Raw genomic sequence first — 16,535 nt, 5'->3', positions numbered from 1 at the left:
GGTGAGGAAAGCCTCAATATTATCCATAAGGCCTCCACAAAGTGTAAAGTTACTTACCAGATGCTTGAAAAGTTAATAACCAATATCAAAAGATCCATATTGTATGAATGCTTTTTAACGTAATCTAGATTTTACGTTAGGGAAATGATATCAAAAGCTCCAATAAGCAAACATCCTTTTGAAATCCATTAGGGAAATGATAATTCCTAAATTTAGCATCATTAGCACATATTGGATGATATTTCCAGTTTGAGTTCGATCCATATCAAGGACCAAGGAAATCTGTTATGCCTAGACCGGTACAAAATGGGTGGTATGTATTGGTTCAGGCATAGACCTATACATGCACTGTCCCGTTTTGGGTAATCTGATCCAAATCAGTATAAAAACAAAAAAAAAACTAAAAAAGGGATGCATGGAACACTGTCGTTCGCCACCGCCTATCTCCCAGGTATGCTCTCTCCTATTCTTCTCCTCCTCCTCTTCTTCCTTCTTGTTGCTCCTCTTCCTCCACTATCTCCCCTTCTTCCTTCTTCCTCCTCCCTCCTTTTCTTCCACCACCTCTTTTTATTTTTCTTTCTCCTTCCTCCTCCATTGTGCCTTCCTCTTCTCCTTCTTCTTCATCCTCGAAACACCAATATGTACCAGTGTAAGGGTACCGACCGCTACATTCCGGTCCAGCTAGCGACTGGTATGGGTCTGGTACACAATATGACAGTCCTTGACAATGACCACCCCATTACTCATGGTTCCAATCCAGTATGGTACTTTCTGTCTAGTAAACCTATTGAGCCAGGCTTACCACTCAGTTTCTCCCCATTATAAGGCCTCAACAGGGAGGGAAGCCCAGTTAATTTTTTTTGTTTAGGAACCCCATTGGCTCTCCCTCCCTCTCTCATACTCGCCTCACTCATGCAGTTTGCTACCACCCACCCGCTCGCCAATCCACGCCACTCGCTGATCCACCAGCTTGTCTGATACTTCTCCTTCTACTCTCCTCTTATTCTCCTCAAACTCCTACCTTCCTAATACTACAATATGTAGCAGCATACCAGACCCATACTTGTCCACACATGGACTGATATGGATCTGGTACCAAAACTTCAAACCATGCTGGGAACATCCCATCTCACCGTTGTGTTCCTAACCTTAACATCCATCTCCATTCCCAACCGTCCTTCCCATTGTTACACACCCACTCCCCTTGATCAGACCTACTGAGTACTGAATATTAAGCATTGGTTCATTTTTCATTTTAAACATGCCTTCAAATCCCCCCTCCCCCCAACAGCATACATGCACACTCTTCTTCTCCTTTTCTTCTTCTCTCTCTATGAATCAACTCATAGTTGAGTGCTTTAAAAGGGATTTTTCGCTTTGGAAATCTGAAGTTTCCTATGACTTCTAGTAGGTAATAATCTGTAGAAACTCAGTAACCTAGTATACAACAGTGAAGTAACATTGTTATATAATAAAGCTAACAGGAACATCAAGTTCATACCGAATTTCTTTTTTTACTTTATAATAGCATTTAGTAGACAAATATAAGCCTATTGTGTTGACAGATAAAGGCGCATGAAAGGACAAGCCACTAGTCCATGGAGCCAAGAGCACGTGAAAGTCCAAGAATTCAAATGTCATCTTCATGCCATGTATATTGGCTGATATTTACCATGCCAAGGCAAACGTGCATGGGCCATGGCCATGCCAGCGGCACAGGAGGCATAATAGGATAAGCTTACTGTGGCTCATGCCTGTTTCATGGTGTGTAAGTCATGGATGAGTCATGTGTCCACAAACAACTTATTGGCACACTCTTGGCATAGTGCCCGAACATGCCAGAACATGAATTCCATGATATTAATGTTTGTAAAAATGAAGAGAAAAGAACTTGTCACATATTAATTAACACATCCAACCAAAGTTTGAAGGAACAAACCTTTACACGTGAGCCATGAGGAATAGGTGGTGAGCCATCTGCATGATTAGGTAGAAAGACCTCCCAAACACCATACTCATTCTAAACATAATTAATAAATATTAGTCACCAGATAAAACTAGAAAAATGTTGTACATATGTGAACAAACATCTAAACTGTTTTCAGCAAGAAAGTGCCATGAAATTACTGTTCATATGGAACGTGCATATAATCCAGATAATGGGTATTCATGTTCATCAATCAACAGAAGGGGGAAAGACAACTTAAAATGTTATCCCTAAAATTTCAAACAAATGAGATGTTGCAGGTATCAGCAGAACATCAATGATAAGCTCTAACTCTCTAGTATGATTTAGCTGGTTTCAGCATTTGAAGAACCAGAATAGATAACTTTTTAGTACAAACTAGGTGCTGTTTGCCATTTTCAACCATGATAAAAGACCTGAATGATAAAGAAGGTAAAGTATCTCACATATCATCTCTTAGCAGATTTCTCAGCTATATCAAAAATTAGTTTAAACACAAAAACATGAACAAAAAGACTGCATAGTACTTTACATGAAGTTATAAAGTGTTATAAATCAATCTACAACAGACAGCACAATTTCAACCCAAACAGAAAAGAAATATCAGGACAGATGATCATACCTGGGTCATGACATTTGTGTTGGGGTTCCAATTGTTGAAGTCACCAATGAGTGTCGCCCACTGAAAACCAAAACCAAGCATTTAATTCTTGAAGACACTGAGGTGTACAGAAAATTTAATGAAAGCTGAAGTACTTAAGTTTAACTGTTTAAGCATGCAGGAGTGAGACAGCTAGCTAACAACCAGCAAGAAAGTTTGCTACTTTGTTTATTCAATTTGATCATCGAAATATGATCCGATGGAAAAAGAAATAGTGAGATTCTTTCTTCCAGCTTTTACGTTATGGAACACAAAATAGAAACTTCTGGTATTACAAAGAATTCCCAAGAATTACAAAGACTTTGCCTGTTAGTAAGGTTTACTCGCGATATGTAAGGCATAAACATTAGCTAGACACAGATAGGGTCATCCCTCAAGCACAAACAATCATTGTAGTAGAAAAAAAAAAACTAGGGCTTCTGTTATTTTTATAAATAATAAAATTTACTTTCATTATAAATATAGACTTTATCTACAAAGTTCAGTATCAAAAGCAAAAGGTAAACTATAGACTATAGAAAAGACATTAGAATTGAATTTAATCACTAATTCAATGGCTTCCATACTCTCTTCCACCAACATATGCCTAAAATAGGACTTGAACAACTCGACTTAGAATGCAGACCAGAAACCTAATGGAGAACAGTGATTTAAAAAGCGCTAGGCGCCAAAAGGCGCCAAGGTCCAAAAACGCCCGAGGCGCTAGGCGCTTGCCCAGGCGCTCGCCCGAGCGAAGCGAGGCGCTAAAATATAAAAATATAAAATATAATTAATAAATATAATTATTTAAAATTTTAAATAAAAATATAAAAATATATAATATAATTAATAAATATAATCACATTAACAGTATAAATCTGCTGACGGAGAAACGAGGAAGCAGCGGCGAGCGACGGCAGCAGCGGCGGCGAGCGGCGGCAGCGGCAGCGGCAGCAGCAGCAGCGGCGAGCGACGGCAGCGGCGAGCAGCGGCAGCGGGAAAGGGAAAGGGAGCGGAAGGCGCGAGCAACGGGAGGCCTCGAGGGAGGCGCGAGCAGCGGGAGGGCTCGCGGGAGGCGAGAGGGCTCGCGGGAGGCGAGAGGGCTCGCGGGAGGCGCGAGCAGCGGGAGGGCTCGAGGGAGGCGCGAGCAGCGGGAAGGCTCGCGAGAGGGCTCGCAGGAGACGCGAGCAGCGAGAGGGCTCGCAGGAGGCGCGAGCAGCAGGAGGGCTCGCAGGAGGCGCGAGCAGCGGGAAGGCTCGCGGGAGGCGCGAGCAGCGACAGCGGCAGCGGGAGCAGCGACAGCGAGCGACGAGATCGCGATCGGGATCGGCAGCGGCAGCAAGTTAGGGTTGGGGTTATATCGGTTTAGTTGGTTCGATTGAACCAACTAACAACCGAACCAGGACCGAACCAGACCTAAAATTCTGGTTCGGTTTACCCAGGCGCTCGCCCGAAGCGCCCAGCGCCTGGGCTCGGGCGAGCGCCTAGGCGGCGCCTGATTGAAGCGCGCCGCCTGGGACATTAGCGAGGCGCTCGGGCCTCGCCTCGCCTCGCTCGAGCGCCTAGGCGAGCGCCCGAGCGCCTTTTGCAATCACTGATGGAGAAACACCATAGATGATCAACCCAAAAGTTGCACAAAGCTTGAAAACTAGATGACCAATTCCTGGACATATTTAACACCAATAAAAAGGACTAGCATGGCATGATTGCTCTCGCATCAGTAGTCTTCACAAATGCATCTAATCTTAATATGGCATACTACATAAATACAAGTGCCATAATTTATCTAACAAACCTGAGCAAGCAATTTTCTGACAGTTGATTGTATGTATAAAGGCAGCAAGGCACTAATGTGCAAAACCTAGAAGATGGATATAACCAAAAAAGTTACCAACCTTTGCTCCTGGGGCCCATTCTTGATAAGTGACACCACTAGCACTGGAAATTGAACAAGTGCAATTTCACTATCATAGACAAAATATTTAGATATTTCTAGTTTGAAAAAGACCAAAATATTAAATCAATATAACAACATGAATATCAACTCAAATAACGATACCATGAGATATTAAAAGATAAACCATTATGTCCCTATTGAGACATCTGATTAACTAGTACATTATTGCACAAGTAGTCGGTCTCAGATTCGAGTCCACATCCACATGTGAGCGTCTTATACGTTAGTTGATGTAATGAAAATTTCTTCCAATTAAAAAAAATAAACCAACATAACCTTGGTACAGGATCTTCCACTAGGGTGTCAAAAGAAGGAAAAGAAGTATATATACAAGCAATTACAGAAAGTCTTTTGGTTTTTGTTATAATTTCCTGTGGCATAGAGAGTTTTATGACTTCATAACAGAGTCGAAAGTTACAAGGGCATAAATGTGCACTTGCAATTAAACAGAGTAAATCATCCATTTTTCTTCTTTGATCATTAAGTCAACTTTTGGGATGTACAACCTACAGTCATCATGTGGGACTATTGATATATACCTATACCAAGCAACCAAGAAAGGAGTGCACGAGGGTTCAAATCATGTGCATGAAACCATCAACTAGAATAACATCATCAAGAAATAACATCCTCCATAAAGATCTATCCTGTATATGTCTAGTATGTTCATCCAATACGTTTGTGAAAAGGTAAAGACTTAAATTGGACTACTGATATATACCTATACTGATAGAAAACTCAGGAAATACACTTCTTACTTTTCTACAACAAGTGAATACATTATCATACATACCTTTTGTGACATTAATATAATTAGTAGATGTATCTTTCTTGTATAAAATCCATCATAGTAAATCTTTAGCGACTCTATCATATGCACTTTCATAAATAAAAATCATATGTAAATTTTGCTTGTAAATATGTGTATAACAAGATGCAAGCAAATCATAATTTTCCTTTATTTAAGAACTGAACCAGTCTGAAATATTAATGTGCCATTAGATGCCGAACACGACTGTTTTCTTCTAACACTATTAATCACAACATCGACTTTGTTGATATGTACAATCAACAAAAAAATAATATGATGTTTCTCTTAATTACTTCCAAGGAATATTTTCTCCATGCATTTTCACTGGAATTTATAATTAGTATGATCTTAGTGTACGGATATTCTGTTTGAACGTATAGCCATAGTCATGTACCTTGTTTATTCTGGTTTTATGATTTATATAGGGTATGTTTCTTTTAATACTATTAATCACAACTTTGACTTTGTTGTTATGTATAATCAACAAAAGATAATATGATGTTTATCTTAATTCCTTCCGAAGAATATTTTCTCCATATGTTTTCACTGGGATTTATAATTAGTATGATCTTAATGTATGGATATTCTGTTTTGAATATATAGCTCCATTAGTATGATCTATATACACTAAAGTTATCTCAAAATGAGCAAGGACACCTCCAATGTGTTAATTGATTAATTAAAATAAATCTCCAAACAAAAGTGTTTTCGATAAAGTTCAAATAAACAACATATTATATCCACTTATTATTACATGAAATGAATCCCATATACATATATATAGAAGAATACAATGTAATATGTGTGCCAAGTCATGGAAATGGCATGATATCAGAAAGATACCTATCTATATAGAAGAACACACTTTAATATGTGTGTCAAGCCATCTATCTATGTACATGTCCAAACAGCGAATAGATACCAGAAAGGTAATAGGACCAAGCAAGCTTAGCAAGAACCTAGTGATATTATTTAATCATGATAACAAAACAAGGATTACAAAATCTAAACACAAAAAAAATCTACAAGTGACAGAATGGGCAAAAAAGGAAGTGAAAGTACCAAAATAGATAACCTCCATTTCTAAGTTATAATTCTCCAATTCCAAGGCATGAACCATCTCATAGAAGCCTTTAGTATGTCTCAAGGAATTTACTATCCAAAAACTTTTGTTACATACATAAATATCTATTATATAAATAAAATCTATAGTAATATGTTTCTCTCCGAATACACTAAATCTATTCCAGATGAATCTCTTTCCCTATAAGCCCCTATTCTAAGAGTTCCAAACCATGGATCTTAGTCAATTAGTGCCTTAAAAGTGGATCAAGTAGAGGCCTCCTTTCCTTATAGTACTAGGGATCCAGAACTCAATTTAGCTGCAACTCACAAATAAAGGATCCCATTTGGTGCCATCTCATAATGTAATAATCGATCAATAATTTCTTCAAGTTTTTGGATTGTAAATAACAAAGTAATAGAGTAAAGGATAAAGAATGAGGGCAGATAAAATACCACAATAGAAACAGATGAGAAATAGGAGGATGTTCACACTCAAGACAAGACCCTTAGACAAAGAAAAGATGCACAAGACTTTTATTTATAGACAGACTCTTGGTTATTTTGTCATTTGCCAAACTAGAAATTTGAGCCCAGGGAAGATACGGCAGCCCAATGCACAAGGCACCACCAATGCGGGGACAAAGGAGAGCCAATGTCACAGCCTTATTCCTGTGAGAAAAGAGACTGCTCTCATTGATCGATAAGACTCCTAACAAATATTTGGTTGCTGCATTTTAAAGTCTAATTTGTCGCATAGTTTGAGACTTTGAGTAACTAATCAATTTCAGGCTCCCATTTTTGGGTCCAGATGTCTTAGGCCTTAGTGATCCACGTGTAAATTGATTCAGAGTTCGAAATAGGCCTTAGCAACTGATGGCAAGTCGAATTGGGTGAAGGTCATAGGGTCTTCACTCTTCGGATCATCATAGGACCTACATTTGAGCCCAAATTATTTATATGGTGTGCTTGGTTTTTTAAAAGGTGAGAAGCATGCTGACTTTTGCCTCAGTCAAGTTTAAGTAGGAGGTGACCGTAGTACATTTCTTACATGCAAACCTAGCTGTTCAAATCCTTGATTACCAACACTTCCACCCCAAATACAATCCCCCAATGTACCTATGTGATTCTACTAATGCCAACACCAGTGTAGCATTGTCACATAGGGAAAGTACAAGTAGAGAAACTCACCCCTTGATCCTTGCTTTTTATCTAGATTGCAGCCACTATCCACACCACTTATCGATGCTCCTTGAACTCTGAGCCTTCATTTCACCTAGATTTGTATGCACACTCCAGTTCTACTCGTGGGCTTGCCTTGTTATTGAGAATCTTCATTTTGGCATATGTCCACCATGTCATTGATATCCTGCAAATCAACTAACCCATCATGCAATCCTCACCCCCATGGTCCAACTTATCAGACCACCCACCACACCATTTTCACTGGCCAAGATCCTACTCCATACTAGCCCCTTTTCACTATGTTGCATTCAGCCCAAAAATTGTCACATAAAAAAAATTACAAATATAAGATGAGCATGTTTATCAACTGGAAGAAGTTAACCACTTTGGGATTAGAAAGATAGTGGTGATGAAAGAGGAACAGAACATAAATGACTTTATCATATCTTGGTTTGGTTGCTGTCAATGAAAGAAAATTACGAAATAAGCTATCAGCGGACATCACTAAGATGATAATAAAGAAGAAAATTATGAATAGAAGGACAGATGACAGAAACAATCTATAAACTAGATATTAGACTTCTGAAGACAAGAACATAGATACAAATGAGAAGTTCAAATCAAGAATGATAACTTTGTAGCACAGCGAGGTGAGGGACAAGGGAACATAGCTTTTGTAGGAATATATATAGCCAGATGCATACCTGCGTTTGAAGCCAAACTTCTCATAGCCACGAGAAAATGCATCCAAACTACCTTCATACTGATCAATCATCTCGCGCATTTTCTTGTACTGGTTATATCTGCAATCAAACATTAGAACAGATTCCTTTCCAAATTTAAGTTCTTAAATTTAACAGTGACATAGATAGGCAGGAAGAAAAAGGAAGAAGCATAATTCACTTCTGTAAAGACACGTGACATAATTTTATGAAAAACAAAAGGAAAACATCAACCACATTTTAGCTGGAAAATTTTGAAAGCAGACAAGTGATTGGTCAATCTTGTACATTACTCAACATACCTAGCTTGTCATGCTTAAGCTATCCAATATATTTATCACCATTAAAACATTCAATCTATAAGTCATTTCAGCACTCATTTTGCAAAATATCATAATTATTATTTTTTGGTCTTCAGAAAAATCTGTGCCAAAGATCTAATGCCAGAAAAGCCCAGAAAAAGTTATGCTCTAAATCCAAGTTTGCTGTTTAAGATAAAAGCATGTAAATTCTCACTCAACATGTAGTGCAGTTGATTTTCTAAAAGTTGGCACAAAGAAGTACACAGTAACACTGAAAAAATATGTTTCCCAAAACAATTGTAGTCATAAAATATTATTCCCTCATTAAAAATAACTAAAAAAAGTGACATATAGAAACCTACCGGTAATCAAGATGTGATCGATGACCCTTTAACAATGGGTCGATTTCATAAATTCTTCGTCCGCTACCAGGTGGAGGAACACATCTTGGTTTTTCCTCAACATCCTCAACCCTTTCTTTGGCTTGAGAAGAATTTGTGCCTTTGTCACCTTCACTTGTACTTTCTGCACCAGTAAGTTCGGAGGCAGTGGATGTCTGCCCTGCATCTGGCTCAACCTTGTCCTCAAAGGACTTATAGATCAGGTTATTAATTGCAAAATTAGGTTTATTGCTTAGGCTATTTAGGCACTATAAAAAAGCCCATTCCAGGCACAAAAATAGATAAGGAAAAAGAATCATGTTAAACTTAGTGGCTTTATTGTTTGTAAACAATTCAACCTACAACTAAATGAGACACCATAACAATGACACCAACGAAAAAATGAAAAATATGATATAAAACTTTTGACGAGCTTAAAAAAATATTCCATGCGAATATGTGAGACATATGCTTTCTCAACATAGTGATTTTGAGGTCACAAAACCCGCTGAATGAATGAAGATAAGCCTATTCTATGATGCTTTCTCAACACAGTGATTTTGGGGTCACAAACCAGCTGAACGAATGAAGATAAGCCTATTCTATGATACCTGCAGATTACTTGATGCAGCTTCAGTGTTTGAGGTCGGAAGAGTAGAAGATGGCACATCATCACTTTCAGTACCTGGAACTAGCACTTTGCCGGTTGCAGAAACAGTTGTATATGCAGGGTCAGCATCAGAAGAACTTCCTGCAGTTATTTTCCCAAAAAGAGACACCTGATAAGCATTAAAAGAAAGAAAAATAACCACTTAAGGTGGCAAAAGCTAAGATGAGAACCAATGATCCAGCAAAACACAATCTGTCTGCATATGATAGATGGATCAATAAGAGACTAAATTAAATCCTATGTAATATTAAGCTAAATCATTTAATTTGATCACACCATTAGACCTTCAAAAGTCCAAAAATACAACTGTAGCTGCAATGCTCAAACATAATGCTACAATTTCTCAGAGCATGAAAACAGTAAGCCACGTAGCACTCACTTTATTATTCTTATGCAATAGAACAGACCCTCTTCAGCATCTCTTTTGTTATTAATCATTCTAGAAAGTGAAAACTAAAATTTACAAGCAGTAAGTCCAACAGATCCATACGAGTGACTCCAACAATTCCATACAAATGGCTCCAACAAACAAAGATTCTTCAAGGCTGAACTTTTTTATGAAATCAATCCCAAATGATGGATTCAATATTCATTTCAAATTTGGCACTAAATATAACCAATTGGATAACCATCTTCCAGAAGATAGTCTTATTTCAATTGACATCAAAACTATCTACCATGGGGAGCCAGAAAAGATGGAGGAGTATTAGCATTCCTCTCCTTCAATCCTGGATAAAAGAAGACGAAGCTACTTTCTTGCAGGCAAGACTCATCAACTTCTCTTCCTATAGGGACATTAATGCAGAATTGGTAGCGCAAAAAGGGCATTTTTACTAGTCTTGAATTTTTGTACCATGCAGTTCCATGGAACCATCAATTTCAACATAATCGATCTTGTTTGGTACTTTGGTTGCAAAAGCCATAGCCCAAGAATCAATCAGAAATGATATAATTCTCTGCAAACTTGATGTTCTACAAGCCCTTACATCATATGACAAAACAAAATTTTAATAATCTTTTCCACATAACTTCATCATTCCTCTTATTTCAAACTTAATCTAAACCATCAGAATAGATAATGTGCTTCCATCCTCAAGTATCTTTCTGCAGAAAGTAATCCAAATTCCCACGTTAGCACAAGTTGTAGCCACGTGAGGAATACTCTTGGTCCTTTAGGGTCACTCTTATTTCATATTTTCTACTCATCAGAGTAGTTCTTTTGCTTCCATCCTCAAGTATATTTCCACCGAAAATTATCGAGATTTCCTGCATCAGAACAAGTTGTAGCCACTGTCATGAGGAATGTCTTGGACCTATCAAGGTATTTCTATCTATGTTATTCACTAAAACTTTATTGCTTCCCTACAGATCAGATACCCCAAAATTGAGATGTTTCTTTGCCATCTCTAAGTATTTAACTTTTGCCTAAAATGTGTAGGAAAATAGTATTTTTCACCCAGTCCATATGGGGGAGCTCTCCGAAATGCCGCAATGAAACTTCTGCAGCTTTCTGACCAATCATTTGCCAGGAGGAGAAGTGATCTGTGCTTTCTACTATCTGCAACAACATGGCCATAAAGCTCCCACTTGATATCATTTCTTAGATGAAACCATCAAAATCTAGATCAAAACAACTAACTCAAAAGCTGGAACATGCTACCTCTTCTTTTCTGTAAAACATCTTAATTGTTATCTGTATCCACTGATATCATACTAGGACAAAAAGAACGGATGCACTTGGTAATTCCACTAAGGCCACATAATCCTCCATGCAAGAACCAAACTTGTTGTCACAAGTCAATTCTCAAACCTCCGAAAGAGACTCTCACATCTAATGATATTGTAACATGAGGCATCAATGGCCAAAGAAAGCTGAAAAAAAGGGAACGAAAATGTCAAAACTGTCACAATATACTCCCCAAAACTGTCAAAATGCCTCGCCAACTTGGATTCCGTACATGTTGCCTAGAAACACAATTTCGCAGTCCTTGTACTATTACTACCGATATCGACGGACCTCCTCATTCTTGCATAGAACGTAGTAACAACAACAAATATCGAATGTGATCTAAATCAAGGAGAAACTGCAAATACAATGTACATATGGAACTTCATAATTAGAAAGCTACCAGACAAATGCGATCAAGATCAAAGCAGAACAGCCGCGAAAGCGAGAGAGAACGAGAAGTGAACAGAGGAAAGGATCGAACAGAAACGCACTATAGAGGACCAGAACAATCTTTGCATCATCATAGTCGAAATCAAAAGATCGTACGCCGGTGATAACACGAAGCAAGCACACACCAAAAAAGGAGAAAGAGCTCACCAAGAAACGACACCTTGATCGGCTTTCTTGACAGGAAAGCGAGATCGGCGGCCCTCCTCCCCTGCTCGGCCTGGAATCCCGATCGCGCAGACAGCCGCGACGTCCGCACGGTGGGGAGCCGGATCCCCGCGAGGGTGAAGGCCATCGCCCAAGAACCCTTTCGCCTCTACAGGGATTTCGCGAGCGAGGATGACAGTCTGGGGTCGATGTGACGGAGATGAGAGAGTAGAGCAGGGCGTGAGCAGTGAACGAGAGAGAGAGAGAGAAGTGTGGCGGATCCCAATGCGGTGCAGGGAAAGGGGGGCTTCTTGTTATGGTTTGTTTGGTTGTTTTCGTATGGAGCTGAGGCGGGTGATCCGCGTGGGGCGGAGAGGTGCATGGAGATGGAAACTGGGCCCCAGCGGACGTGTCGTTTAATACAGGTGGGGAACGAGGCCGCGTCAGCGAAACTGGCGAAGGCGGGGGGTGAGGAATGAACGGTTTTGCTTTGCTTTCTCCAGATTCAGCCGCCCCACACTGCAAAGGCCGTTCACTTTTTTTCTCATTTTATTTATTTATTTTCGAAAATACGTTAATGTCACATTCTATATATTTTCTTATGCAAAATCTCTTATTATATCAAATATTAAATAAATAAAAATTGAAGAGTATAAGTAAAAACACTTTTTTTTTGTGGTGGTGCCTTTTGGTCCGTTCGAATACCGCACGTACCTCATGAACAAAAAGCTGGTCGATTCGTCTCATCTCGACCGTTCATCGATCGCCCATGGGCCCAATCGCACCTCAATCCGTGAACCGAAATCGTTGAAGGCCGTCCGTTCGTGCTTTGAGGTTCTTACTTTGGTGGAAGGTTGACGACCCTCCATCGAAGTTGCGATATGCGACTGAACCCTCCATCATAGTTGCCAATCAGTGAGGTAAGGTGGTATATTGATCTGCATCCGACAAGTGGTCACCATATGATCGTCCGACGTTGATGCATTCGTCTCCATCTGCAACAATCAATATAACTAGGCACCAGGCATGCTAAAACATAAACTGCGTAAACAAAGATAGGACCACTGATATCTATCGACATGGCTTTGCGTATCAACAGAAACTAGAGAAGCGAGGCACACCTACATGAATGAAATCTCCGTTAAGAAATGTGGTTACCTTGGACCGCCTCCCAGCATACAAAACACACGTATATTCAATGAAGCTAAATCTCAATCAAACTCCTAACAAGTTTGTCGACTTGAGTGAAGCAGAAATATAACCGAGCAATATGTTGAGGAACAAAATTCGAGATCATGATGGAATTTTTTTGGGAAAACAAACAACAAGCATCAAAGCTGAAGCTTCAATGCAGATTGATTTTTCCCTAATTACTGCACCAAAAACAGCAGCTTCTGCTGGACTACAGTAGACCAATCAGTCGAACAAGCTAAAGCCAATGTCCTGCACAAATGCGATTAGAGCACAATCAGTCAATCAAATAATAAGGCTGGAAAGGAAAGGTTTGTCAAAAAAAACAAAGGTATCATCCAGAGATAAGTCGATTACTGCATCTATAGCCAAGGTGTTTCCAGCCAAAAGGACTGAACATTAGAAACTCTGCAGTTAAATCATAAAAAGTAACTTACATCATCTGATTCTTCCTTCTCTTCTACCTTTTCCTCTTTCTTTGGTTCAGCAACTGCAGGGGCTGCAGAAGCACCACCACCACCTCCATCAATTGCAGCAACTGCAACAGCACCGCCACAAGGCACTGAGGCGATCTTGTCTCTCCCAGTAGCAATAAGTTCCGTCAAGTCATTACCATGGACTTGGGACAAGAGAAGCTCAATCTTTTTTTCATCAACATCAGCACCAACTGGAATCAAATAAGTTGTATTAACTGCATTTAATATATGAATTTCTGAACCCTTAAATTTTATCACTGAAGTTTATTCCTCGAGCTCAATGGTTACAGCTAGTTAAACACCTCATATGTTATTGGTAGCCAAGTGGTGACGGAGAGGGACCCCTTTGAAAAAAAAATTACCTGTTCAATTTTTCTATCAAAAAAATTATCTTCGAAAACACAACAGGTCTATGGCATCTCAAGACCCACGTGGACCCAAGCCATTTGGTAATATATTCAAATTTGAGAGTAATTAAGTATATAGAACCTGTAGGTATTTTACACCATCAGTTCATTCAAATAAAGAATGCTTTGATGCATTTAATAATGTATTATGCAGTAAAACAAACAAAGACAACAACACTCCTAATATTATTGTTCGGCTTGGTCATAGTAAACTTTAATATTTCAAATTAAAGGGTAATAATTTATTATGTCACAGACATGACAAAGTATATTACAAACTTGGTTGTCAATGTGTAAAAATGACAGAATCCAATGGAAGTACATAAGGAGAAGGAAGCCGATTAAACCTGATTCCAAAATAGACTTCAAGTCATCACCAGTAGGACACTAATGTTTCCACCAAGGACAGCAAGTAAATAAGCAGCAATGACCTTCATCCTGATGAAAAAAAAAACAAATCTTTGACAAAATGAGCATTACAAAAAACAATTAGCTCACAAATAAAGCATATTCAAGGAAACACACATAGCCCAGTTCCTTCTTAAATTTTTTTTAAAAAAAAGGAAACACACAAAGGATCATCTAAATAAAGCACATTACAAAAAACAACAAAAATTGGCAGAAATAACAAGTGCATGATTCTAATTGTATAAAAGAATATAGGAGATACAAGAAACCTTATGAGAATTAGTGTTGACTCATACCTTGCAGATACAAGAAACACTAAATATAATAAGTGTGCAAATGTGCAAACTTTAAAAGATAGGAAGTGTAAGAAAACTTGGAGCACTAGTTCTCTAGATTCATTCCATGTGGTTTGCCGACAACACATATCCTGCTAAAAACTTTCACCATTATCACCCCCTTAACATCACAGCATTGCTTTAAGACTTCAAATTTATCTCCATCAGCTCCAATCTCTGCAATTCTTTTAGAAATTAATTGAGATAGGTGTACTAAATCCCCATTTGTGACATCTTTTTAAAACAATAATGTGAAGATCTGAAGTGTGCTATGTACCCCTGACCACAATTCGATTCGAATCGGAACCGAACCGGGCCGGAACCGAAACAAAATTAGCCCGGCAGTTTGCCAATTCCAAACCAAACCGGAACCGGCCAAGTGCAGTTCGGTTCCGATTCCAATTTAATATGTACTACAGTGCGTGTTAAACTTAGCATGCCAAGAATCAAACCCGATTATGAATACAACGCAATGTCATTCTCTCCAAGAATCGCATCACTGAATGCGACGGCATACGCGCAAACATTGTTGCACAAATATATGCACAAAGCAATTAGTGTAACAACTTCTTCTCCCACGGGAACAGGTGCCTAAAAGGTGGAGCAGACATCTAGTGAGCAATCTTAGAACATGAGCATTACCTTGCTAATTGAAGTTCTCAAATGCGATAATATATAACCCTATGAACAAAGATTGTAATCATCTAACATAAGGAAACGGACGAAACAACAAAAGAGGGTGGGGTGCACCAACCTCGCCCTACAACGGAGCAAAAATCCACCGAAAGTAGAGACGAATCAACGCACAGTCGGTGAACCACGTAGCGAATGGAGATAAAGACCAAGTTCGAGGAATAATTACTTAGGGTTGCGAAATCCGCCGCAGCGATTAGGGAGTAAGCTTTTCCTAGGGTTTTCTGGCGGGAGAATGGGAGACGAACAGAGGCGAGCGGTATATAGAAAACGCAGGAAGCCTCCGCATGTTGATTGTTGATGTCATCAGGACCGTCAGTAGCCCATCAAGCGGTTGATTCGACGAAAAGGCTCGTGAATGTGACTTCCAACTATAATAGACTTTTAGATGCTTTATGAGTACCATGACATAGAGTAATTTGGACACACATTTAATATTAAATTTGTTAATTCATTTGATTAAAATTAAAATTTTTAGCATTATTTCACCAAAAATAACTAACTCATTTTAACATAAAATAAATTCAAGATATCAATTTATTTTCAATTAGTTAAATTTAGGAATTATGTTAACTTTCTACATCATTTATATATATTTTATCAAAAAAAATATCATTTGGCTTGTCACCATATCCAAATGCAATTCCAACGTATATTTGATTATGATAATAACATTTATCTTAGCCCATTATTCCACCAACAAAACTTCCCCATAAATAAGGCTAATTATAACCCCTATAGTTAGACTTTTTCTTTTTTTGGCATCTTAGTCTTTAAATATAAAAAAAAAATATTATAATCTCTATGATTATAAAAATAAAACATCTAGTTTTTTTTATCTTAACGTCATTGGTTTTATTGATAGAAGCACGGAAACAATAAATAAAAAGATAATTTTAATATCCTAGTTATGTTTTTTATGAAAACGGACAATAATATCGCTATGGCCACAAATGATTGTTATGGATTAGGAGGGAGAACGACAACCAGAGGTGAGATGACAATAC

The 16,535-nt window shown here is 38.5% G+C and overlaps 1 protein-coding gene and 1 pseudogene across 1 annotated transcript in view; both read right to left on the bottom strand.

Moving 5' to 3' along the window:
- LOC135614504 (1,4-alpha-glucan-branching enzyme 1, chloroplastic/amyloplastic-like) overlaps positions 1 to 12,342 on the bottom strand; it is a 31,696-nt gene extending 19,354 nt beyond the window's left edge. Inside the window, exons 1-7 of the mRNA XM_065111946.1 lie at positions 12,022 to 12,342; positions 9,637 to 9,776; positions 9,008 to 9,237; positions 8,326 to 8,424; positions 4,502 to 4,544; positions 2,589 to 2,648; positions 1,940 to 2,020 (exon numbers count right to left, since the gene is read on the bottom strand). Coding sequence (XP_064968018.1) covers positions 1,940 to 2,020; positions 2,589 to 2,648; positions 4,502 to 4,544; positions 8,326 to 8,424; positions 9,008 to 9,237; positions 9,637 to 9,776; positions 12,022 to 12,166 — 798 coding nt within the window. The 5' untranslated portion in view covers positions 12,167 to 12,342. The remainder of the gene's footprint in view (positions 1 to 1,939; positions 2,021 to 2,588; positions 2,649 to 4,501; positions 4,545 to 8,325; positions 8,425 to 9,007; positions 9,238 to 9,636; positions 9,777 to 12,021) is intronic.
- Positions 12,343 to 13,144: 802 nt separating this feature from the next.
- On the bottom strand, positions 13,145 to 14,529 carry LOC135614505 (large ribosomal subunit protein P2-like; annotated as a pseudogene).
- Between the last annotated feature and the right edge of the window lie 2,006 nt (positions 14,530 to 16,535).

Source organism: Musa acuminata, chromosome BXJ2-6, assembly GCF_036884655.1.
Source record: "Musa acuminata AAA Group cultivar baxijiao chromosome BXJ2-6, Cavendish_Baxijiao_AAA, whole genome shotgun sequence".
Lineage (NCBI taxonomy): Eukaryota > Viridiplantae > Streptophyta > Magnoliopsida > Zingiberales > Musaceae > Musa > Musa acuminata.
The sequence above is the reverse complement of the archived record's forward strand: the minus strand, read 5'-3'. Positions and strand labels throughout refer to the sequence as shown.